Here is a 24,494-nt window from a genome sequence, read left to right on the forward strand (position 1 = left end):
TACTAATTTCAGAAACAGCAGGTTGTTTGTCCCATGCTCTGTTGCACAGTATATAACCATAAACAGAATTTCTTACCAGGACTCCATAAATTACCTACCTCCCTGTGGTGGTTTGAGCCTGGCTGGACACCAGGTGCCCACCAAAGCTGTTTTCACTCTACCCCCTCAACTAGACAATCAAGAGAAAATACAATGAAATCCTCATGGGGCAAGAGTAGGACAAGGAGAGATAACTCATCAGTTACTATCACAGGCAAAACAGACTCGATTTAGGGAAATGAAATTGAATCTATTATGAATGAAATCATAGTAAGAAATCAAAATCTTAAACCTTCCACTCACCCCTGCCTTCTTTCTGGGCTCAACCTCACTCCTGATTTCTTTACCACCTTCCAACCCATAAGTGACACAGGGAGACCAGGAAGCTTTTCAAACATTGTTTCTGCCATTTCTATCTCCTTGCTCTCTTCCCCAGCTCCAGTATGGCATTCCACTCATGGGAGACACTCCTCCACAAAGTTGTGCAGCACAATATCCTCCCCGGGGCTGCAGCTCATCACAAACTTCCCAGAGTAGGTCCCTTCCATGGGGCACAGTCCTTCAGGAATGCATTGCAACAGCTTGAGTCCCCCATGAAGTCACAAGTGCTGCCAGCAAAGATGCTCCAGCATGGGCTCCTCTCTCCATGGGTCCACAGGTCCTTCCAGGAGTCTGCTCCAGCATAGGCTTCCCATGCAAACACAGCCAAGAAAAAAAATCTAGTTCTAGTCTATGCCTGAGTGTGGTAATGACCATATTTCACCCACCACATTGTACAGGTTCAGCTTCTCAGTAAATGAGTTTAATTCTTAAATGGCCATGAATGTTATGAGTTCCCCTACACACAGGTATAGCAAAAAAAATTCCATAGCAAATAAAACTGAAACGAAAAATATCAAGGTTCTAGTTCATAATTCTGGCTAGAAAAACAGAGAAATTGGACTGAATGGATGAAAATATTGAGAGTCATTATATAGAGTGATGCATTTCTGTCTCTATTTAGTGTAAAAAGAAAATGTATGTAGATGTATAAATATACAGTTAAACATGTAATATTTACTCAGATTAAGATGTGAAGCTACTGGACTTCAAAGTTAGAAAAATATACACCGAACTCCTTTTAGGCCACAATCAGAGCTTAGCAGCATCCACCTGAGCTTTTGTTCCTGTGCTTATGTTCCCTTTCTCTTCAAAGTACCTTGGTGATTGCACTTCCTTCCACAGACTTTTCCATACTCACATAAAACTACTAAAAGTTAAAGAGAAAGGAGATACTACAAAGTTATAACTTTTCCATTTGTTTCAACAAAGCCGGGTGCCCTTTCTCTGGCTGAGGTCAATGCTGGATAAATAAAGCCTGATGAAAACTTGCACTGAAAGTACTGCGGTGGACACTTTGCATCAGAGAGCTTCTTCACAATTTTTCAATATGGTTTACTTCTAACAGCTGCAATTCTGGTGGATGACTTCTTCACTATTATCTCTAATTCCTATACAGAAATATGTTCTAGGAGTCTACATTTTATTTTTCCTGATTATGACCTGATCTCAAATCAGATATGTCCTTACTGCATACTCCTAAATTAGTATCATATAATTAATCTGAAATCTTTAAAATACTATCCTCGAACTCAAGTCAATTATTTATAACATAACAAAGTACCTCTCACTGGGAAGAAGGTGTTACAGACAGCATGGTCAGATACCTCAGTAGCTTACTACAGATTTTGTCATGTTTAACTATGATTGCTTAATTGCCAAAAATCTAGACAGCATACGTCAAAAAAGTCTTTATTCATGGTCTGGCAAACTCTGCTCATCAAAAGCAGAAGAGTTGCAAAGCTTAGCCAGAAGGCAAGGTTTCATCTGTATTTAAGATACATCTTTCCTGCAAGAAGAAATGAGGCTAAATAGCCTGAAAAAAATGAGGCTTATAGTTAAAAAAAACCCCACCAACATTCATATTTGTACAGCAACTTTCAGTGTATTTGCTTAAAATACTAAATTAAAAAGTAAAATAAAACATAATTTTAGTTGCATGTAGTTACAGGAGTTTATTTTGAACTCTGGCCAGTTCTGAAATACCTAATATACCAAGTGCAATATAAGAATAGCTAGGCATGATAGCACAGTGCTGAGTATTTATTTTGGCACTGAAGCTTTTTCCTTGTGGGTAGGGTTGGGGAAGAGGTCACACAGTTGTCAGTGGTCCCTCTTCCACAGCCATCAGGATTCTGCAGCATCATGTAGGAGCTATGGCAGGACTATTCAGGCACAGCTCAGGTGGCAGCGTTAGCCACCCCACACTGCTATAAATGCAACCTCCTGCAGGCTCCTAATGAAAGCACTCAGGAGCCCAGCTGGCTGAGAATTTCAGCACCCTCTTCCCTCATGCTCCACACCTGATATTCTAACTTGCTCTGGGCCCCAGTCAACAACCTCCAGCACATTTTTTTTCCGATCTATTGCAATGCACAGGCTCACAATGTCCTCCCTCTGATCTACTGTTGCTTGACAGGCTCTTCTGTAACAGAAGTAGTGCTAGCAACAAGGTGCTATTTTCTGGGAGCCATTTTTAACCATCTCACAGGGAAATGTGATGTTATCACCCCATTAATAATGTTAGAATATTAGAACATAATAATGTGAAGGGTCAGTATTTGTAGTGCATTAATAGCCCAGCTAATGATTTTCATGTCAAGGTAACAGGACAGCAGCAGATGCTGGAATACTTGCCTCCATTTTTCCCCACAGTTCGGAAACACCTCCAGAAGGTCCGAAGAAAAGATGCCCTATTATGAGGGGTGGCTTGAACAAAGCTGAACTCACGGAACAAAATGTGTGTTCCTTGCCGCACGCTGTTAAAACTGTGGACATAAAGTCAAAACAAGAATGTTAGAAAGCTGAACCAACATAAATGTTCTGGGAACAACTAGAACAGCGGCAAGAAAACCACTGGCCATTACATTTTGTGAAACCAAACCTCCAAAGTTTATACCCATCTGTTCTCTAGAGAGAAGACTATTTGCAAAAACCACACATTGAAATTTAATTATAGGAATTAGAGGCTTGTGAAAGTAAAATTCATTCTAAAGAATCCCAGCAAGGAGTGTCCAAGCCCCACTTATTTGAAAACAATCCATTGGAAAATGGCTCACCAAGAGTAACTGTTGTTTATTTGACCAGAAGATGCCCTTTCTTTTAGTACCATTTGAACTTCACTGCTATTTTCATTACAGTTTTCTTTAAAGCCACAAAAAAAATCCTCTTTAAGAGAAGCCTCAAGATATCATTTCTAGGTTACTGAAAATTTACTATTGTATGTATAAAATTTACTGTAGTTGTGATGAAAAGCTGATTGACACATCACTAAACAACAATTTGTACTAATGCACTTTGAAAAGAGTAGCTGGTCATTGTGATGGATCTTCAATTCAACACTCATGTTTTTGTATTTTAGTATAAATTTCTAAAATATGAGTTGTAAGCACTTTAGGCTAACTTATTACAGCAAACATTTGTCTTACAAAGGTTTCTCTGAAGTGCAAGAAGTTCTCCTTTGGGCATGGTAAAGCTCAACATACAAGAACAAAAGAAATGCAAATACAAACATTATATACCAAAAGGTATAATGACAGGGTTGCCTCAAAGATAGATTTTGTGCATTTCACTCAGCATCATGCAAGTGGGACAAAGCTTTGAAACACTCCAGAGAGATCATTAAAACATTCACTTGGGACAGCAGCTTAACTCTCCCTCATAGGAGAGAATTAATGAAAAGATACAAGTTTACTTTCATCACAGCAGATCCTCTCCATAGGTAGCATCTCCACAACAGACAAAATCCGGTGGTCAGTGTGAACCCTCTCAGTTTGCAATTTTAAATCACCTCTTTAAATATAAAGACTTTAAATCACTTTATCCTTCATAGTACAGAAAAGTGTTTCACATTTGAAAGAGAATTGTACCAGACAGAGTTTAGCAAAATTTAAAAAGGCATGTAACAACTGGGTGTGGGTGTGTGCGGAGAGAAGGCATTCAATTTTTACAAAAGGAATCACAATTTCTCATTTTTAATATCGTGGTTCTCAGACACATGAGCGAACGCAATCTGTTGTCATGTGTTGAAAGGTAGTACAGAACACAGTCTCTAGCCCCCCTACCCAGAAGGAAAGGTAACTCAAATAAAATAAGTACAATCAATTTATGATTAAGAAACACTCGTGACACTTGAATCCTGGAATCAGGAGTATTATTTCTGTAAATATCATGGACAAATACAGTATTTCATATTTATGAAACCTTTTTCATGCAAAGTAAAGCACAACCATTGTCCCAAGAGATTAAAGTAAATAAATAAATCATGTGCTGGATCAAAATATGCCAAAATTACATGACTACCACTGTGAGCAAAGAGTATTCATTACAAAGTGCTGCTGCTCACTGCCTTAGAGTGAACAAGTTCAGAGTACAGTAAAGTAACTTGCAAGAAGTCCCACAAGATGCCTGTGACAAAGCTGGAAATGGAATTTCAGATCTTCTCATCCCAAACCACAGCCTGTACGACTTCTTTCATTTCTGATCTGCATTGTTTCGCTGATGATTTGACAGACTGATGGAGAAAAGAAGGCTACAGATGAAAAAGAAGAAACTTGTTGTAATAGAAGAAGGCAGCTTTCAGAAAGATAATACACATAAGGGAGACATTTTGGAAGAGAAAGAAAATGAAGGCACAATGATACAATTAAATGCACCAAATTATACTGCTCAGAACATCTACAGAACATGCAAATTTTGGAAGCAGATCCTGGCACAATTGTAACGGAAAGGTCCAGACATGAAGCTAATCTACTATTAATTCACAACAGACAGTCCTACTACATTACTCCTTATTTCTAATAAGCAAAAACTCCAGTCACTTGCATTTTCAGCATGGCATGGCTCTAAACCTACCAGGCAGAAGGGTATGATATCATTTGTTGCTTACTCAGTTAAAAGAGTGGGTGGATATGCTGGAACATCAGCACACCTGGATGTGCTGACAGCCAAATGCCGCCAGCCAGTTGAGTAAAGGAGGATTTTGTTTAACTATACAGTGGAAAGATTTTCCCCCAAAAGCTCAAGACTGCAAGCCTGGGAGTCAGAATTTTATCCCAGTTAAGATGCTACATTTCAGAAACCCTACTTTATAAATTCCTTTTTATAAGTAGTAAAAGTTCAGCTCAAAGGAGCCAGCCCATGATGGAGCTATCCAGAAAGCAGCCCAATAACAAATCTACTCTCAGACAGGGTCAAGGTCACTATAAGGAACAGGAACACCATATATTTTGAATAAACGATGTGTGTTGAAATTTCTGTATCATGGGTAGATAGGCAGTACCAAAATAACTTGGCTACCTTTTTTTTTACAGCTGCCCAGAGATGAAGTTACCATTAATGTGGCAATCTTACAGGTAAGCATTTCTGGATCAAAGAAAAATTATGGCAACCCAAAGTTGTTACACGTATTCTACCAGTCGGTAGGGCATATGACCAACACCTTACCTTGATTTTAATACACATGCAAACAGACGTTTTTTCCCGATTACTTTTGAATACAAAAATGAAACAAGTTGCACTCAGAGAAATGGCATAAGCAAGATACCAACAATAAAGGAACAAACTTAACCATTAAGCTCAATCATTCTCAGCAAGTTGAACAGCTGCTGAAATTCTTCCCGTAGGATTGTACAGTCTTCCCTCTATCTGTCCTCCTCACTGAGCAGCTCATACTGTTAGCAAAGTTAAATGGCCAGAGCTTTTCAGCACATTTGAAGAAGAAAGACAGGAAAAAACAGGGTACCTCAACAAGTTATTACTTTGTCCTCAATCATTTAGAAATGGGTTTAGGAATCCAAAGCAGGGAAAATAATTTTTCACTTCTCTGGTTAACTGCTCTTTTCCCCCCTTTTAGGCATTTAAAGTACAGCCATCTGCAAGAGATTCCTTCCAGAAGAAAGCTTTCAACAACTGTGCTAGTCTCCAAGCCTCCTTTTGCAAACCTAATGATTGCTTCAGTCCTCTACATTATCAGTAAATAGAGAAGGCAAATTGGAAGAGTAACAATAGTTACTAATGATGTAATTTTATTTGTCTTGCTGAAACCAAGACTACAAATTGAACTGAATGTTCATTAGTTAATACCAGTTTACTGTGAGCACTCATATTTCACACAAGAATTGTCAGGCAACTGGATACTCTGGTAACAAAACAGCTTTTTCCATTCACTTGTGAGAAAATCCTGAAGAAAGACAAGAGAAGAATAAAGCAAGGTTCTCATTTGATGGAGCTATCTAAAGAAATTCTTACAGTAGGGGCTTCAGGATGCTTTCTCCCTCCTTTCCTTCCCATGTCCCAGAGCAGACAAAACCCAGAACAGTCTCCTCCAACACCACTGCTGAGAGGGCTGCATCTTGCAGCACACCCATGCAATGCTTGTGGGATGGTACATGCATGTGAGGGGAAGAAAAAAGGTTTGGGAGGAGACTTTGATAAAACAGCCTCAGCTCTCAAAAATGGCTGTGCTGGGAATTCTCGCACTCAGGTGCTGCTTCTCTGAACAAAGCAGCCTTCATAAGGCTTTGTCTTTTGTGTATTTACATTTTGGCAACCTGCCAGAGTCCAGAAACTTTCAAGTACTCTTTTCAAACCTTTGGACTTCTAAATAGATTGTAAAAGTCTCAGGATGCTATGGTAACATCTCAATTGAAACTCATTTTAGCAGTTAGCCTCTGCCTGCTGAACCCAGGCAAAGCCAAATGTGCACAATGTAGAGTCCCAAGTCCTGAAGAAGGATGGAAGAGCTTGCCAGGACCCTGCTGTCCCTGTAGCAGGTACCACCTTAGGTTACCATGCAAAGAGTTGAACAAGCTCCCAGGACCCCTCCTCTACCAAATGGAAAACAAGGAACAATTACTATTTTTTTCTAAATTGACAGCATTACTGCTTACATTTTCTATCAAGAACATGATGAAGAAAAAATTTTGAAGGCTTCTTGAGCATGAACCATTTACACACACACACACATACACCCTTTTCTTGCCAGCTACACAAGTGTCTAAGTCATTAAAACCGAGTTGAGTGTCTCAAGCAAAAATAAGGTAGTCTCAAATGCTAAGTTGCTATCAGAGGCTATGTTCAGACTGACCAAAACATCTGTAGATGAAAGGAGTGTGGAAGATTTGTTTTTTCTTGACACATGCTCTGGACTAGTTCTAATCTAGTCCCATTGACTGAATGCTCATTTGCAGAAGGAGTACATCTTCCAGTTTAGTTCCATCTGAAAGGAACCCAGAGCTCCAAGACTGCATCATTGTGTGAGCTAAAGCATAGGGATAATAACCAGGAGTATTAGGATTAGAGACTGTTCTACAATGGGTACCAAAAAACTAGCTCTAGCAATAGAAAATACTGAAATACAAAAGGCTTTAAAACCCAGGCCATTTCTGTTGTTAAATAATTTATCCACAACAAAAGATCCCCCAAATGACCAATTGCATTTAGCGCAAGGCTATGCTCTGAGATAGCAAAGTGGGGCTTACCTTGCCTATAAGGATCTCTGAGAGGGAACACTTAAAACTGGAGGCATAACTGGGTGAAAAAATAAATCACTGTTGTACTGATTAAATTACTGCTATATGAATGTAGTTTAAGATCATTTTATTCTTCACCTCTTGGTTAAAGTGTACTACAAAACAAATCATTGGACTATTTTTTTAGCTATCACCCATGGAAGGTAGTGTAGGACCACGAGCATTCCTCAATTCAAAGCCATTGTTCCAAGTGCTTTTTAAAATTCCACAGATCTTAGAACTTGGGACACTGAGGTCAGCCTCAAGGAAACCACCATCTTCTTCTAATGAAATTAGTAGTGCTTTTCAGGCATTTCCTCAGCAATGTGTTAAGACAAAACAGATGCTAAAAGTTATTCCTGATGACTGGCTTTAAGGGTAAAGAGTTGGTTTTTTCAACAAGCAGGCAGATAGGAAATCATTACACTACAAAATTTTGTCAAGACCGGGTGATATAGCACTGCAAACACAGAAACTGGATTTTTTGAGATCCTTTCTGTCTCACCCTCTCCAGCTAACTTCAGCTGAAGGGTGTGGGAAGGGGGAAAGGAGTGACACAAATTTTAACTATGCGTTTTCAGACTTCTTGATATAGGCTAGGAACATCTGTATTCATGGCAGACAATACAGGTGGTACAGAGATTATCCCATGTACCGAAATGAAGAAAATGAACAGCACAGCACCTGTGACACAGCTCAGAGTAGGCAGTGAACAAGCTTTGTTATGTTGCTTTGTAGCAAATCAAACCCTCTGAGACCAGTTTACAGATTCTGGAGAAGGAAAGGATTAAAGGAGTTGCTGTGCTTGCTTGTTATTACCCAGAAAGTCTTCATCTTTTCTAGAGTCCCTCTCCCTTAATTTTTCATATGGTAGGTCAGTAATTTAACACCTCAAGGCTTGCAAATCACAAGCTAAAATAACCGTACTGCGTTAAATTATTTGCCGAGGATTTAAAAAAAATGAAAAAAAAAAAAGAAAAAAATTAAAGGCAAATGGGGAGGGGTGGGGATGCAGGGATCTTTAAAAACAGAGGCCTTTTGATCAGAGCAGCATCCTGCAGTTTGCTGTAACTCAAGCTGACCATTCTTACATAGCAGGAATTAAGAACTCCCCCTGCCAGGCAGGGCCCTATTAAAACACAATAGCTGTTTGAAAAGGGTAAGCAAGCTGATATGGATATAATAGGCCACATATTGGGGCCCCTTTCTACGGTGAAATAAAGCTTCTTCTTAGAGTTATGAGCTGGGAAGCCTAGTATTCAGGAAGATGGGAAAGGGCATACAATGAAAGACCGTAAATAGCCCTGCAGAAGCCCTCCAAGGTGCTTAAGGGAAAAGTAAAGAAGCCTTCACAGATAAGCATCAATCACCCATGACCAGCTCTTTCAGTCTGATCAGGTGCAATTTCAGACTACACAGTGTTTCAACGAGTCTAGAGAGGTCTTGCTGGTATAAACAGAGATTTAGTTTTTACAGTAGGAGACTGTAAGTTGCACACCACAGGAACAGCTGCATGAACACTATTATAACTAGCTTTTATGGAGATCACTGCAAGTTGCTACCCAGCTTTCCTCAAAAAAAACCTGTTTTTTTCTGCCCAAACCTAAACTAAATACATAAATAATAAACCAATCCAGATTTATAACTACACAAGGAAAACTGGTAACTCTCCAGCTAATCTATTTAGTATTTGCTCAAACTGGTCCAACTTGACATTTTGGGGGCAAGAAGAAAATTCCTTCCGAACTGCTCTATAACCTTCTGTGTTCTGGGGGTATGGGAGATGCAAGTCTTCTGTCAGCTTCATTATCATACAGCCATAATTTCCATTCTTTGGTTTCCTTTATTAACCAACAGGTATTTCTGTCCTCATTGCCATGCTGTGGAATTCATTCACTAGCTTCCAGATGCCACAGAAACCATACGTGAACCTGTGGCAAGGGTGAGAAGATGGTACAAAAATGAAAAACACTATTAAAAACACAAGCCACACAGGGTAACATTCTGATTTCCTCTTATCTAACAGTTCAGAAAGTAGCTAAGGAATTGACATTGGCTGGAGATGGATTTTGATACCAAAGCATAAATGTCCGCCAAAGGAGGAGTATGGATTTGAAAATTATTGAAGATCTGCAGCCATCTTGCGCTCCTGAGATCAAAGTAAAATGCCAAGTAAAGGCAAATTGATTTCCCAGAAAGCTGAGGCCAAAGTATAAGTACAAGTAAGGGCTTTCTTGTTCCATTCTGAATGTTGCAAGACAGTTCCATGTTTTATAAACTAGACTTTTAGTTATTTTAAAAGGTTGCAGCACAATTATGTTATGACTGTGATGATGCATGAAATACTGAAATATAACTGAATACCTGTTCCAAAGAGATTCAGTACTGGTGCCATGCAAACAGATCTGTATTTGCTCCTTTCAGTCTTGGTCTGACTGGAGAATTTCAGAAGAAAAAATTTACCACTGGTACTCTCTCACCTATTCAGTTGCCTTGGCAAGAACTATAGCACATCAAAGACGGAGCAGCTTCCAATATTTTCATCATGGCAACAAATGAATCTTGCCAAAATCCCTTAATATAGATGAAGTTACATCATTTGACATTAATGCTAACTCTGCATTTGGAGATTGCTTAGCTAAACCACTTTGTGCTCACTACAACTGCTTGGCTACAGTGTTGACCAGCTACAGTTTGTTTAATTCACACAATAACATTAAATTTGCAAGACATGTGGTTATTGCAAGTCACTAAAGTTAATGTATTCTGGGATCTGTATGGTTTCAATACAGCACCGCACAGAAAATCTCGGGTTCTCTATGAAGACATGCAGATTTCTAGAAACTAGATTTTTTGCTTTTTTTGCTATTGTTTAGTTTTGTTTTTAAAGAAAAGGAAGATAAACCACATTTTTAAAATGCATTTTCCAGGCTTGCAAGACTTTCAGTGATTGATATACATGGAGATGCAGACATGGTTAAGGGATTTTATCCTGTAAGAGATAAGGAATCCTATTATGGGATGTTAGCAGATCCCATTGCTGCAAACATTTGCTGATTTTTACAGTTTGGCATATCTAATTTAGGAAAATTTTTCCATTTGCTGGCCTTGTCCACAAGAGAACACATATATTCTTAGCAAAGCAATTAGAAATGTTCCTCAGGGTTTTCTGTGATGCCTCAATATTTTGCAGCCAAAGAATAAACATGGAAGTCCTTCCATCAACACAAAATTGGGGAAAAAACCCAAACCAAAACCAAAAAAACCCCAAACCCTGACTTCAATTCTGATCCATTTTTCCTTAAAAATATTTCTGGGAAAAAATAAAGTGTTCTTCAAACTTACACTAACTGACTCCAATTTTATAGAAAGCCTTCTACGTTTAGACAGATGGAAGCTGAGAACTCTAAAACTGATCTCCTATTTACATAAAGTAGCCTAGACCCCTGCCAAAGTGCTTCATTAAAACAAGAGCTAAACCATGTGAGTTAGTAATACAGAGAGAGGTACTGTTGTTCATGAAGTTACCATGTATCCAACAGTGGTACTCTTACTGCTTGAGACATCAAAAGCTTTAATGGAGGAAATAGTATGTTAAAAAGAAAATATTTCTAACAGAAAATTATAAAACTGTGACTTTCATTCTTAAGAATAATTTTAAAGCCCCCACATATAATATGGGGAAATATACTGTACCAAACTTTCTACACTGCTATGTTTTTCCAAAGCTGCTATTTTTGTGTGCATTTCTACTGAATTCCAGTTCCCATTTTCACATTACTAAAACAGTTTTCTTCAAAACACTTAGAGAAACTGCAGGAAATCAAATCTTTACAGCATGTGACCAAGCATGAAGTGAGATTACTGCTTTATATACACATTGCAGATCGTGTGCATAAGTAGTCCCACTACATCTGTGGTGGATATATCACTATTTATCTTTCTCATATTTTCCTATGTATTCCAACAGTGACTCAGCAAGCACAATTGAGCAGTTTTCCAGATTGATGGAGAAAGTTGCTTGTCAATCAGCATTGAATATCTAATTTGCATCATGGCAAACTCTACTACAGACTTTTCCTCAGTGGAAGATGGATATTTCTAGAACTCCCCAATTCTGACTTGAGGGCCTTTTCACTTCTGCGAGGATACAAACAAAACCACAGCAGAGATGCATGATAAGAAATGCAAGAACACAGCAGGAACTAGCCAATATCACAGATATTAAAAAAAAAAAAAAAAAAAAAAAAAAAAAGCAGACTGATGGAGAAAGTAAAACTAAACAGAAGACTCTGTGACATCCCAGAAAGGGTGTGATGTACATTGCCAGCTCATGTCCAGCCTCTCATCCACCAATATCCCCAAGGCCTTCTTGGCAGGGCTGCTCTCCATCTGTTCATCCCCCAGCCTGTATAAGTTCATACATTTGAAGTCACAAAAGTGTGATTTTAACTCCCAGCTGGGATCATATACTTCTCCAAATTTGAACTAGTAATATCAGCAAATATGATGAAAAGCAATAAAAAATTGGAAGCAAAACCAAGAGTTTTACTAGAGTTAAAACCTAAAGCTAGAGAGAGAATAGTACATTCAACTCTAGCACAGAGAAAAAGCACAAACACAGTTAACTCTGATATATTTTGTCTTGATGCTTGTACCATTTCCCACATTCCTGGACTCTGGCATTTGGGAAATTTCTTTCCAGTTTTATTAGCTATCCACACCGCCTGTATGCAGTTGCCTTTAACCTAAAGGAAGCTCAGTTTCATGGCAGGTGTGTTGCATTTCAACCTTCAAGGCTATGAGAACAAATAAAATATACCAAATTACATAAGGTCTCCATAAAGTAGTCAGCCAACTCCTGCTGAAGGTATTCTGAAAAAGACCACAAGTAAATATGTAATTCCATGATTTAAACTAATAGAAAAGAAGTGGGCAAAGACTGCATTGCTACTCCAATGAATCTATACTAGGAGCATCATGACCTGATCACACTGCACATGGAAATTGTAATTACCTCTCTTCAGAGAGGCTACAGTGCTAACATTCATATGCTTTGGCAAACCCTGCAGATTCTTCTGTCATCAAAACAGTATGAGAAGTTTCTTACGTGGAGTATATTACCACACAGAGCATCACTGGTAAATGCTTTAAATTCAATTCTGTTACTGCTTTGCTACACTTCTTCCAAGATAATCCTGTTTACCAAAACCAAAAAGATTCTTTACCTTTTTATCCCCCTGTATTTCTTTGCAAGGGACACATCTGAGTATCCACTCATCTGTAAGACTCGCAAGAATAAGGTAAGAAAATACTACATTTTCTAATATATTAGCAACATGTACAAACCACAGTGGGAATTGTGCTATTGAAATTAATATATGCATTTTTCCAGCTGTTTACTCAACAGCAGTTATCCCAATCAGCATATTTGTCAGGTTGGGACTTGTTGCAATGTTTGTTACAGAGAAATAACTCTGGGAAAATAATGAATTCATAGATCCTCGCTGTCATATCAAAATCTCAATGCTGTTTCTGCCATAAAACAATTCTATAATAAAAACTTTGGGCAACAGATCTACAAGTTCCAGACAAAATTCACATAATTTAAATCTTAAATAGAGTTATCCACAACCCCCAGATCTTCCATAGCTCTCACACAAAATACATACCCCATGCACAGTGGGCAGGAGGTATTGAAATCCCATTTCTAAGGTGCATTGGAAAAATCCAATTACAAGAAAGAGAGTTTGCCCTTCTGACAATGCTACTCTGTAGAGGTGATACTGGAAGGCAACAAAAGTACTAGCAGAAAGGCTTTGTGTCCATTAGCAACATTCTTAGTGGAGAAATATGCAATTACTCTAGGTTCACCAGAAAGATTTATCAACAAATTCAGTCCTGCAAATCCATGTACTCTGTGAAGAGACACTTTCAAAATGTTTCTTTCACAGCAACTTATTCGTATTAGCTGCAAAACCTCCTCAGAGCTTCTGGCACAAATACTGTGTCTGAGTTCACATATTCACTCTCTTTCCACTGATAACTGAAGAGCAAAGGAGAGGCAGACAGCAGTCTTACGCAGTGCCCTAGGGATCAAGGAATCCCAAGTAAAAGCCTGTCAGGAACCATCAAGTACATTATCCCAGCTGAGATTTTCAGCCCAAAGGGCTGCTGCACAGCTAGGTCATTGACAGCAGCAGCTTGATACCAATCACATGGCTCAGTGCAGTCTTGCATTGAGTGGGATAATTTTATTTTTTTTCTCTCCAGAGCAGAAGACAAGTAGGAATCAGGACAGAATTTGAAGAATATATGAAATGCTGTGGGGTTTTCTGCAATTGTTCCAAAGATTGTATAAGAGAGAATATCAATATTTTAGGTAATATCCTAAAAGTATTAATACCTCACAGATACTACTGATTTTCCCAAAACACAAAGAACTAACACGAAAAAACCCCAACAACCAATGCCTCTCCTCCAAACAGTTGTACTGAAAAATCCTAATGAATGGCTTCATCTCTCAGGAAGGGAATCTGGCACAACTTGTCAAAGCCCTAAGGACCTTCTCACTACTGTTTTTGCTGTTTGTACTGTAATTGTACAAAGCACAGAGTCAACATTCTACAATGCTAGGTGCTGTAAAGTACATGCAGTACAATATCATTTCTGTCTTGAAGAGCTTACACTATCCTTGCAAACAAGACAAAACAAGTAACTCTGAAAAGGGGAAAGATGCAGAGCAGATGACAGCAAGATGATGACGATGATAAGGCCTACATACACAGATGCAAAGTAAAAAGAAAATTGATGGCTCTAAGCTAGCTCTAAGAATCTCTCCTTTTCATAATCAGATAATTCAGCTTATTTCCAGTTGCCAATTAAGGTTGCCTTCAGTGAGTGGCTTAGTTCTCATGGGCATCCCATCTGTCTTGTTCCTGGCCCTTCCCCCCTGCCCTCCACCCTCAAGGGTATTGAGACTTTTTTAAAGAGGAGGACATTGTTTACTCTACAGATTTATTTCTGTAATGTTGTACAGCAATAAAGGACTGAACAAGGCAAAAGTTTGTCTGATACCAAAGCCTGTGTCTACTGCCAGAAAAAGCCAAGGGGGGCGGTATCGTATTTGTCCCTAAGGAAAGAGTTGAACAAATTGTTCCAGCCAACCCAGATAGCAAAAGAAAATGAGGTACTTTCATTGCTAGAAGTTGATACTTCTCACCATGATAACATCTTCCTTCCCAAGGATCCCAAACTATACAGCACTGGCAGTCTTGTTACTAGGAACAACGCAAATGTTCCTTTCTGTAAAACAGGACTCTACACATTGCAGAGCTGGTATTTTGAACTGCCAGGCACACAACATATCTAAAAGCAGCATCTGACCCTCAGTCCTGTCAAACACATCACAGATGCCTTCTCAGATAAATACTGTTAAACTGTCACACAAGACCCAGCATGGGCGTTCAAGGTAGAGGCAGAAGAAACATCCTTAACAGAAGAAAGCGGATCTCAGACATCAGTTTGCAGTGTCCAGTGGAAGCAGTGCTACATCTGCAAGCTAAAAGCAAGATGTTTTTCACAATCATGCTCCAGATGGCAGGTGGTCAGGAGACATTTCACCAGAAACAAAAGAAAATAAGTGTTTTGCGACAAGAAAGAAAACAAAACAAAACCCAAAACAACAAAACAAAACAAGTCCATTCCCATGTCTCCTGTTCACTTGTGACTGATCTATCAAACTAACAATTAAAGTTACAGAAAAAACAGTTTCCTAACCAAGGTAAGTTACAACTGGCTATTATTTCTGAGCTTTCCAAAGAGTCTTGAATAGAGCAGCACAGGTACCTGCATGCTGGAAGAGAAAGTTTCAGGCAAAGGGTTAGCCTGCAAGAAAAGTAAAGCATAGGAAGTGTCTTCATCATTTTTTTTTTGCTGGTTCTTTAAGCTGAAATGAACAAAAAGACACACAGACTCCTTTTAAGAGCCCAGAAAATACAAAGTGGGATGCTATGAACATTCCCTCTGCGTGATCAAATGCATTAGCGTGGGGGCCCTGTTTTTCTTCAGAATAGGAAAGATCAAGAAAACAGGATGATAAATAATGTATAGGGGGAACATGTTCCTTTAAGATATGTTGGCACGGACATTAGGCTGGAAGAAGCAAAGCAGCATTAGTGTGTAATTACACAGAGGGTTTTCAAGAGTCTGCATTTCATGGATATTCAAGAGCAGGGCTGAGATTTCTCAGGCTTGTAATGAACAAATATCAGTAGCATTTCAGCATATCTATAAGATCAAGATTAGTCCTAAGAGAGATATAATTTTATTTGTGTAACTAAAAGATGTGGATTAATTGGCAGAGAGGTGATTGATCCCTATTCCTGTAAGGGTCAGGAGTGAGCCAGATGAGGGAAGCCTCAAGGTACTCCCAAGATTGAAAGCAGATGTCCACATGATTGGGACAAATGAATACTGGAATAAAGTGGGAGAAAAAACTATCCTTGAAGAGTAAAACTATTCTGGAAGGAAAACTGTAGAGATTAAGGTCAGCCCTCTGCAATCAGCAATCACAGGGCTAGACGGTGGATAGCAGTGAAATACATACTCAATTCCATTTCTTAGAGACAACTGGAAATTCTCATTGCCAGCTAAACACTTACTGCTTGAGCCACACAGAGCTAGAAGAGCACATAATTTTCAATTCTGAAATTTCACTCGGGTATGCTAAATCCCAACAAAATTTCTTAATTACCCAAAAAACCAAACTTGTCATAACTGGCTCAAAGACATGAATTGACTTAAGGTAAAGCGGGGCATTGCAATGCATAATGGAAATGCCATCAGGTTGCTCTTCAGCAGTGAATCCAGTGGAGAGGTCCATGGAACACCACTGTATTGAAAAGTAAGCCCTCTGAGAGGAGTTTGAAGAATATCCAACACCTGTTCTTGACAGACTAATTTCAATTTCTGAAAAGTTACAGTAGTATTTTTTTTGCCCCATAAACACTTAAAAGAAGTTACATGTTTGGGCCTGCCTGCTAGCTTTCTAAACCCTGGGCTAGGTCTCTGATTTTATGTCTGGACATCCTAACACCAAGTCCCTTCATCTCAAATCACTGCAGCATACTTCAAAATATGCACACTCCAATCCTCTCCTTCAGAAAAACATGGATTAAGGAAAATACTGGGAGAGTGCCCACAAACCTTCTAGAATCTCACAAGTTATCTTTGAAGATGTTGAGACTAAAGATCAAGTTTATTTGCTTGGGAGAGAAGTGTAGCCTTCAAAGCACAGCCAGAACAAATGTTGATAGTTGAGTGGATGAAGAGAAATCTTTTGGGCAGTGAGGGCTCACCACCAAGCCCTGGTAGCCAGAACACATGACATTTTCATAATATGAAACTTTGCATTCTATACCCATATTGGCTATCATTTATTCTCCAATTTTTCCCACATTTCAAATCTTCACAGTTCTCAAAATTACTAAGCTTGTTTGTGCTTTGGTATGGGGACACAGTTTCATTTGCTAAACTCGAGATATTTTATAAAAGAAAGAAGATAATTACTAGGTCTATATTACAGAATGAATGAACATGCAGCCTTTTCCTGTCTTTCATGAAATCAGAAACTCCACAAAACACTGTGAACAAAAAACCATCATAAAAATCATATCTCTGAAAATAAATGGGAAAAACAAGATCTCCAGCAACTAAGTCAATCTGAGGGTTTTCCTCTATGGAAAACCCTTCTGTTCTGTTTGTGATAACCGTCTTGAATCACTACTTATTCTTTCAAAGGTAGAAGAGGAACAGGAAGTGAGAAGAAAATGGTTATTATGTCAAGCTGAAGAAATACTACAGAGAAGGATTTTGAACAGTTTCACTGTGTAAATGGTCTCTTGCTCACCTTTCCATTTTTGAAGTATATATGATCATAAGTTTTGAAAAGGCACAGAGGCATCAGTTTGAAATTAGTGGCAAACTAAATCTAATCTGCAGATGCCTGAATGACAATTTCAGCTGGGTATTTCAAAGCCACCTTGCCTTCAATGCTGGTAGAGAAATCCTGTCACTGGGTAGAGGTCATTGTAATCCTGCTCTTTATCTTTCTTAAGGTCTTGTTTACTGACTGAACTTGTTTCTGTAGATAGAAAGCACACAGCTTTTCCCTAAAGAATTTTTTTGCAAATTAGCAAGAAGAGATAGTGCCCACATCCAGTATTTAAGGACTTATGCAGGTTTTAAATAAAGAAGAGACATCCTATTAAAGCATTCAACAGGACAACAATCACACAAGGAGACAAACAGCTCTAATTCATACTCAGAAAAAGGAAGAATGAGTGCTGCTGAAACCAGAAGCAGTCTGTGAAACAGTTCACTTCAGTATTTCTCAAGCAGTTTGGTACTAACAGTCCTGACCAAGACAAGCAGAATTTGGTTTTCCATGTTTTTAAAATTGCTGTTCCCCAGAGTGACTGCTTCACATGAATGTTTGTAATAGAAAAGGTACTGAATTGTACAAAACCCACATACATTTCCAAAATATGCTCAGGGAGCCCTTGGCTAACCCAGTAAAATCCAGCATTCACAACATAATCAGCACATGTCCAGCTCCATTCTGCTTCCAAAAGCCCCATCAGGCTGGCCCTATTAACAGCATCCTGATGTACTTACTATTCAGTGAAGAACCTGGCAATGCCATACTGACTAATATCTTCTCTGTTCTCCAGCAGCTGGCTCACTGCATCCTCCATGTATGTGAGGACATGTCGCTGAGCTGCAAATAAGAGAGAATAAGAGACAGAAGTTAGAATATTAGGGATCTGCAAAGTCCAGAGCCAGACAAGCCCAGCTGTGTGCCTTACACAAGACAGCAAGCATTTGCTTCCTCAATTAGAGTCGCTTTCTCCTAGAAATGGATAGCAAAATTCATCACCTAAATCCTGCTTTCCTTCCTGGCTATACAGAGTTAGGCATTAACATTGCTGATTCTTTTTTAGAATCCTCTGAGATTTTGGTATTGAAGGAAGATAAAGAGTTGTGAGGCAGTTTCACTGGAAAATGCTTACTCCAGAGGAGTTCCTGATCTCTGTTCTGAGCCATCTTTCCTACATAGCTTGTCAATGCTGTTTTGATGGGGCTGCTGCAGAGCTTTAGGTGTTCCTTCCCCTTCCCTCTAGACCAAAGCCAAGTATCTTTAAGGTTGTTCTGTAAAGGTTTCTTCCTGAAGGTGCAAATAAAAGTACATCTATTTCCAAACAAGCATCAATATATGTGGCAGGTGGGGAACAGGTCTGAACGCCAAGAGAGATTTATATTGCTCAACAGCCGGTCTCAAATAACTGTCTAGGCCAAACACAGGAGAATTTCAGAAATGGTGGATCTGCCAATACCCCACCACAGAATGACACTCACTTATAAGAAGCCTGAGTAAAGACAGTTTGGTGCAACACAAACTGTTTTGCCGCTTCTGCAGGGGGCAGACTGTACAAAACAAGCATTTGCCAGGGAGGAAGCAGCACAGATTTACCACTGAGCCCCTTTGATGTTTTTGGCTAGAAACCAAGTAAGAGCAACAAAGAGCTGAGTCTGAGGTGATGTGCCAGCTAGCAAGCAGTAGACTTTCCAAATCTACAAGTTCAACAATCAGAAGACAAGTTAGAACGAACCCAGGAAAATCATTCCTAACCTGGAAAGCACACAAACCCTGTTCCCAAACCACACACCTCCATCCTAAACACGTATCCTACTGCACCTTTGCAAGTAGTGTCGTGCTCTAAAAAGAGCAAGAGAAAACCCTTAGGGAATTTAGGAAAGGCAAGGGGTGTTCTTGTTCCTTGCCAATCTGCTCCAGACTTGGCAGAATCACCCCCTCACCAGCAACTGGCCAACCTCAGACCCACATCAATATTTTCCAAACCATTTTAATTTGTGTTTAATATCCTGGTAAGCATCAAGCCTGTGCCACTTGATACACAGCATGGAAGACCCTTTCATCTTAGTGTGAGGCAGGTGGACGTCAGGAGAGGCCCGGAAATGATTATTCCCAGTGGATACAGTGATTAAAAGTATGCATGAATATTGATTGCTATCAGGGGATTTCTCTGCCTAGAACACTTTTCAGGACAATGGTAAAATTGGTTAAGCACACCCTGGAAAATACCTTGCAGCTGATAGCAAAATGGTGAGCCAAAGGTTTAAAGATATTATCTGGCACTAAAAGATATAGGGCGTAGCTTTATTTAATTATTTTAATGCAAAGGAATAAATTTAATTTATGTGAGTGATTAAAGAAAAATAGCTCTGCGCACCTGTGTCCCCTGAGGGAAGAATGAGTCTGTGCAGCTCAGTCATAGGCTCAAGATAGCAACAACTGGGTAACTTTACTTCAGCCCGTCCTTCCTCCCTCCTCCTGATGCAGTCCATCTCACACTCAGCAATCATCTCCTCAGGCCCCTCTTGAGATGTCAGCAGTACCAGAATATGCCAGGAAATGGTACTAGCAGACAGACTTCCACTCATCTCAGCCTGGAATGAACTTCTGCTCAACTGCAAAACCATTCTCAACAGCTTGTGGGGAAGTATGCACTCCTTTCATAGAACAGTCCCTATCAATGAACCGTATTTCTGTTATTTTGCTTCTTTAGAGACATAAACCTCCCTCAGAAGCCTTTGGGAATAGACCAGCATGGTCCCACAGTGCTACACAGCACAATGTGGCTGACCTCTATCATAAAAACCTTTGAATCTGCTCCTGGAGAATAAATTAACTTTCAACATAGAATTTTAGACATTTCAAAATGTACACAAAAATACATAGGTCACAACTGAATACAATTACTTGTAAAGGGGTACTTCTCTTAAGCTTTTTGTTACATAGCCTAAGGATCCTGGCAAAGAACCTCTTTCCCTATTTCCCAGAAGAGTGGGTAGAGGTGTGGGGAAGGGAAGAAAACTGTGAGCAGAGAAGTTACAAGAAAATAGCACTTGAAATCTCCTTGAGAAGTCTCCCTCTTTGTACCTTTGGCTGCTGTGCTCTTTTCCAGGTAGCACAGTTCACACTGCCAAACTAAATTCCAGCTCTGGCTTCCTGTTCACCGACTGCCCAGCTCCATGGAACGATGCAAGTAATGTTTTACAACCCAACTAATGCTACACTATACAGGAAAGTCATAGAACAAAATGTAATTTGCAGACAGGTTTTAGCAGGCCAGAGAGGCAAAATAAAGTGCCAGGAGTCTGGTTTTAGCAAAAGAGTAGTTCCTTAATTAACACAAATGTTACTTTCCATAACAAACACTGGAACCATACCGGAACATTAACAGTTTATGCAAGCATAGTCAAAAATCTGTAGAGTTCTAGGCAAAATAAATGAGATGATTCATACATTTTAATAGGTTTTTTTTAAATCCAGGGATAATGAAGGTTGCTCATATTTTTGAGGCCCAATTTGGAATAATAAGGCAGCAAGTCCAAATCAGAATGTAAAGCCCAAATACTCATACCCCTGTGCTATAACAGCTTTCTGCCTCTACTAATTTTCTTCCTGACAGAACTCCAGTATACTGAAGTTTCCATATAGGAGGTGTTACATTGGGACATCAGTATTCGTTTGTTTCAGGTTTATTGCAACAGAAGTTCCCTACTCATACAGAACTTTCTGATGCAACCCATATTCTTTAAACTATAACAAAAATTTTTGACTCTGAAATCCCAGGCAACTACCCCAAACAGGAAACCAGCGTGCCTGCCACACTCATTTGGTAGGTGCCACACTCTTTGCTGTCAGATTTAAAAACTAACAGTCAGCTTTCACAAAAGAATCTGACAGAGTAAGTTCACAGAGGATTTTTCAGGCAGCCCATAACCTGATGCTAAGTAAATACCTTTGCACAGAATATCTTAATTCTTATCACTAAACCACCAACAGTGATGTTATATTTGGATCCTCAGTCCAATCAGTAGCAGCATGTACAGCTCCTCCAAAGCTGCCTCCTGCTGCACTTAAGAGAACAGCCTCTGATACTCATGTGCTCACATCCCACCATCACTCACATGCCCAATGTTTAAAATGAATTTTGGAATGAATGCAATTTTGGCTCAGAACCAAATTCAAGGCTGAGCAGCGGCTGTTCAGTGCAAGCGTGGCCAGACTTCAGCTTACAAGTACAAGGCATAATGAGGATTCCACCTACAGTCAATCCACAATCTCTATGGATTTCTCTAAAACAGATCACAACTAATTCCATTTAGCCATAACCACACCAAATTATTTTGCATATGTATTTAATATAGTCTTTTTATAAGTCACCAATGTGAAAAATGAGGTTCACTCACTTAATAAATTATAAAAGGTTTAATATGAACAAAAAGACAATTAGGAGACAAAGATAATAAAGGAAAGGGTTAAAACGGCCGGGTGCCCTAGCACACTGCCAGGAGTACACCTGATATCTTTGGAACACTCCTTTTATCCCATCCTTCTGTGGGCTTTTAATGCATATTCATACTTTTCCAATAAGTATTTTGCATGGCTATGCCCTGAATCTGCCTTTTTAGAGCAAGCATCTTAAAGATTTTATTTCCTTTTATCACATTTTTATTTGGGCTGGGGTTCCTTCTTCTGCAGGCAGTTAAGTGTTGATAGTAGCCTGGGCCTCATCATCTGTTTCCTGGAGGTTATCTTGCTTTATACAGACAGGACCTAGCCCTAATGTCCAAAATTCTTCTTGACCTATGCCTAAGACTTGCTAGCAGGAGAAAAAGACATAGCAAAAGCATATAACATATAACATTCAACTTAATACTTGCGAAAGCAAATATCACAATATGGATTTATAACACCAAGTTACTTGTTTCAATCTTTTGATTGAAATCCACTACTTTGTAGGTTTGATTACAAATCTAAGAACAAGCACTGATACTTGAAAAGTCTTGAAGGAAAATTTAATGCAAATAATATCACTGCACAAAACTGAATATATGCACTGAAATTCTCAGAGAGAGAAATTCAGAAGGAAGGAAGGAAATAGATGTCACCTTTAAGTCATGATACTGTGTATATATAATGGTTTTATTATCCAAGACATGACTTCTTATGACTTCTTCTGAAACAAAATCTGTCTCAAAGCAATTTGTAAGCACACAAGAGGTGTGTTTCTTTTGGTTTGGTTTTTGTTAAGTTGGGGTCATTCTTGGCATAACTGAATGTGCTGAAAAATCAGGAGTGGGAATTCCTGGAAAATGAGACCAGCTTTTCTTACTTATTTGCCTCCTTCTCAGCTGAAGTGCTGAAAATACACACTATTGATGCAATTAACATTATGATTAATTTCAGTTATCAGAAGCTCAAGAGCATAACAAGCTTTAATGTATCTGGAGTATTTCAGGCATTTCTTAATCGCTGAGAACATATCCTCTGAGAGCATAAGGTAATAGTTAAACACCCTTTCATTATTTGTTCTAAACCGGAGCTTAACTAAGGACACCACCTTATTACACACATTGGAAAGATACATCTCTAGTAACATAAAATCAATTTCATGCAAATATTATCAAAACAATAATGATGCAAGAGAGAAATAGTGAGGATAAAAACTGCAACAACAAAATCACATTAACTCTGGAAATTTTTCCAGTGTTAATGGTTTTTCAGGATGCTCTTCATAATCTTTTCAGATATCATTAAGGACTTAATCTCTTTAGATGTTGCTAAGTAATGGCCAGGGAAGAGAAGTGAACAAAGCAATTAACCTAAATGTCACATCTCTGTACTGTCATGGTTCCTTCCAGCCTTGCATAGCTTCACAGCGTAATTTCCTATTAACCCTCAAAAGGAAAATGTTTTTTGAAGGACAGAATATATAAGGACAAGTAGATCTTGTCATACTACAGGTATCACACAACATGAGACGTGCTGTTACTCAGGAGCACATGCCAAGGGCTCACACAATGTAACTATAGCATATTTCATATGTTCGAAGTTTCAAAATAACTTTCAACAAAAAATTTAAGAAACATTTCCATTTATTATTTAATCTTGACCATAGCTGAGAATTTGTTTCAAACAATGAGCAAAATACTGCACACAGACTGACTTAATTGTGCAACTCCTTCCAGCAGTCTGCTTCCTGCAAGGTGTCACACAGCTGCTAGAAACCACCCCCTCACCAAAGCAAATCTTTGAGCTATCTTTTCTTTTTTGTTTGGTTGGGGTTTTTGGAGGCTTTTGTTTAAATCTAAAATTATTACTCGTGGAAGAAATTGTCATTCTAGTTTGTTATAAGGCTTTAAGTAGCCTAATGGTTCCCTATCTATTCATGCTCAGAGGGACATAAACAAAGGACTGTACTCTCCAGTTCTGGAAGTCTACCTAATTCAGGATCAGCTTCCACCTGTACGTTTCAAGTTAAGGTGGAAATCCTGTGGTGCAAGCAGTATAGTGGTGAAACCCCCATCTTTTGGACAAAGTACTAGACTGAGTCTAAGAAGATTCAAATTTAATTAACATTTCTATAAGCAAACTCTTACACATTATATTCAACTTCTACATTGTAGCACTTCTATTTGTACAACAGAGCAAGAAACCAAAATTTTAAAAAGGCATTTTCTTCTCTTTTTCTAGACCATGAGATCATTCAGCCACAGTGCTTCACAGAAGTTCACCAAATATCTATACTAAGAGGAGAATCAGTGTCAGCTGAAATGTCTGGATAACAATGTGCTTATTATGCTGTTAAAGGAAATTATTTTACTTGCACTTTCCAGATCAGTATTTCTTAAGACTGTTCAGAAGACGAGTAAGCCTTAGGCTTCAGCATAGTCTCTACACAACTCAAGTTC

General features: G+C 38.9%; 1 protein-coding gene across 1 annotated transcript in view; it reads right to left on the reverse strand.

The window, feature by feature from the left end:
* CSTPP1 (centriolar satellite-associated tubulin polyglutamylase complex regulator 1) overlaps window positions 1–24,494 on the reverse strand; it is a 78,997-nt gene that overhangs the window by 51,095 nt on the left and 3,408 nt on the right. The window contains exons 2-3 of the mRNA XM_058829653.1: window positions 18,327–18,429; window positions 2,776–2,906 (exon numbers count right to left, since the gene is read on the reverse strand). Coding sequence (XP_058685636.1) covers window positions 2,776–2,906; window positions 18,327–18,429 — 234 coding nt within the window. The remainder of the gene's footprint in view (window positions 1–2,775; window positions 2,907–18,326; window positions 18,430–24,494) is intronic.

Source organism: Poecile atricapillus, chromosome 1 (assembly GCF_030490865.1).
Source record: "Poecile atricapillus isolate bPoeAtr1 chromosome 1, bPoeAtr1.hap1, whole genome shotgun sequence".
Lineage (NCBI taxonomy): Eukaryota > Metazoa > Chordata > Aves > Passeriformes > Paridae > Poecile > Poecile atricapillus.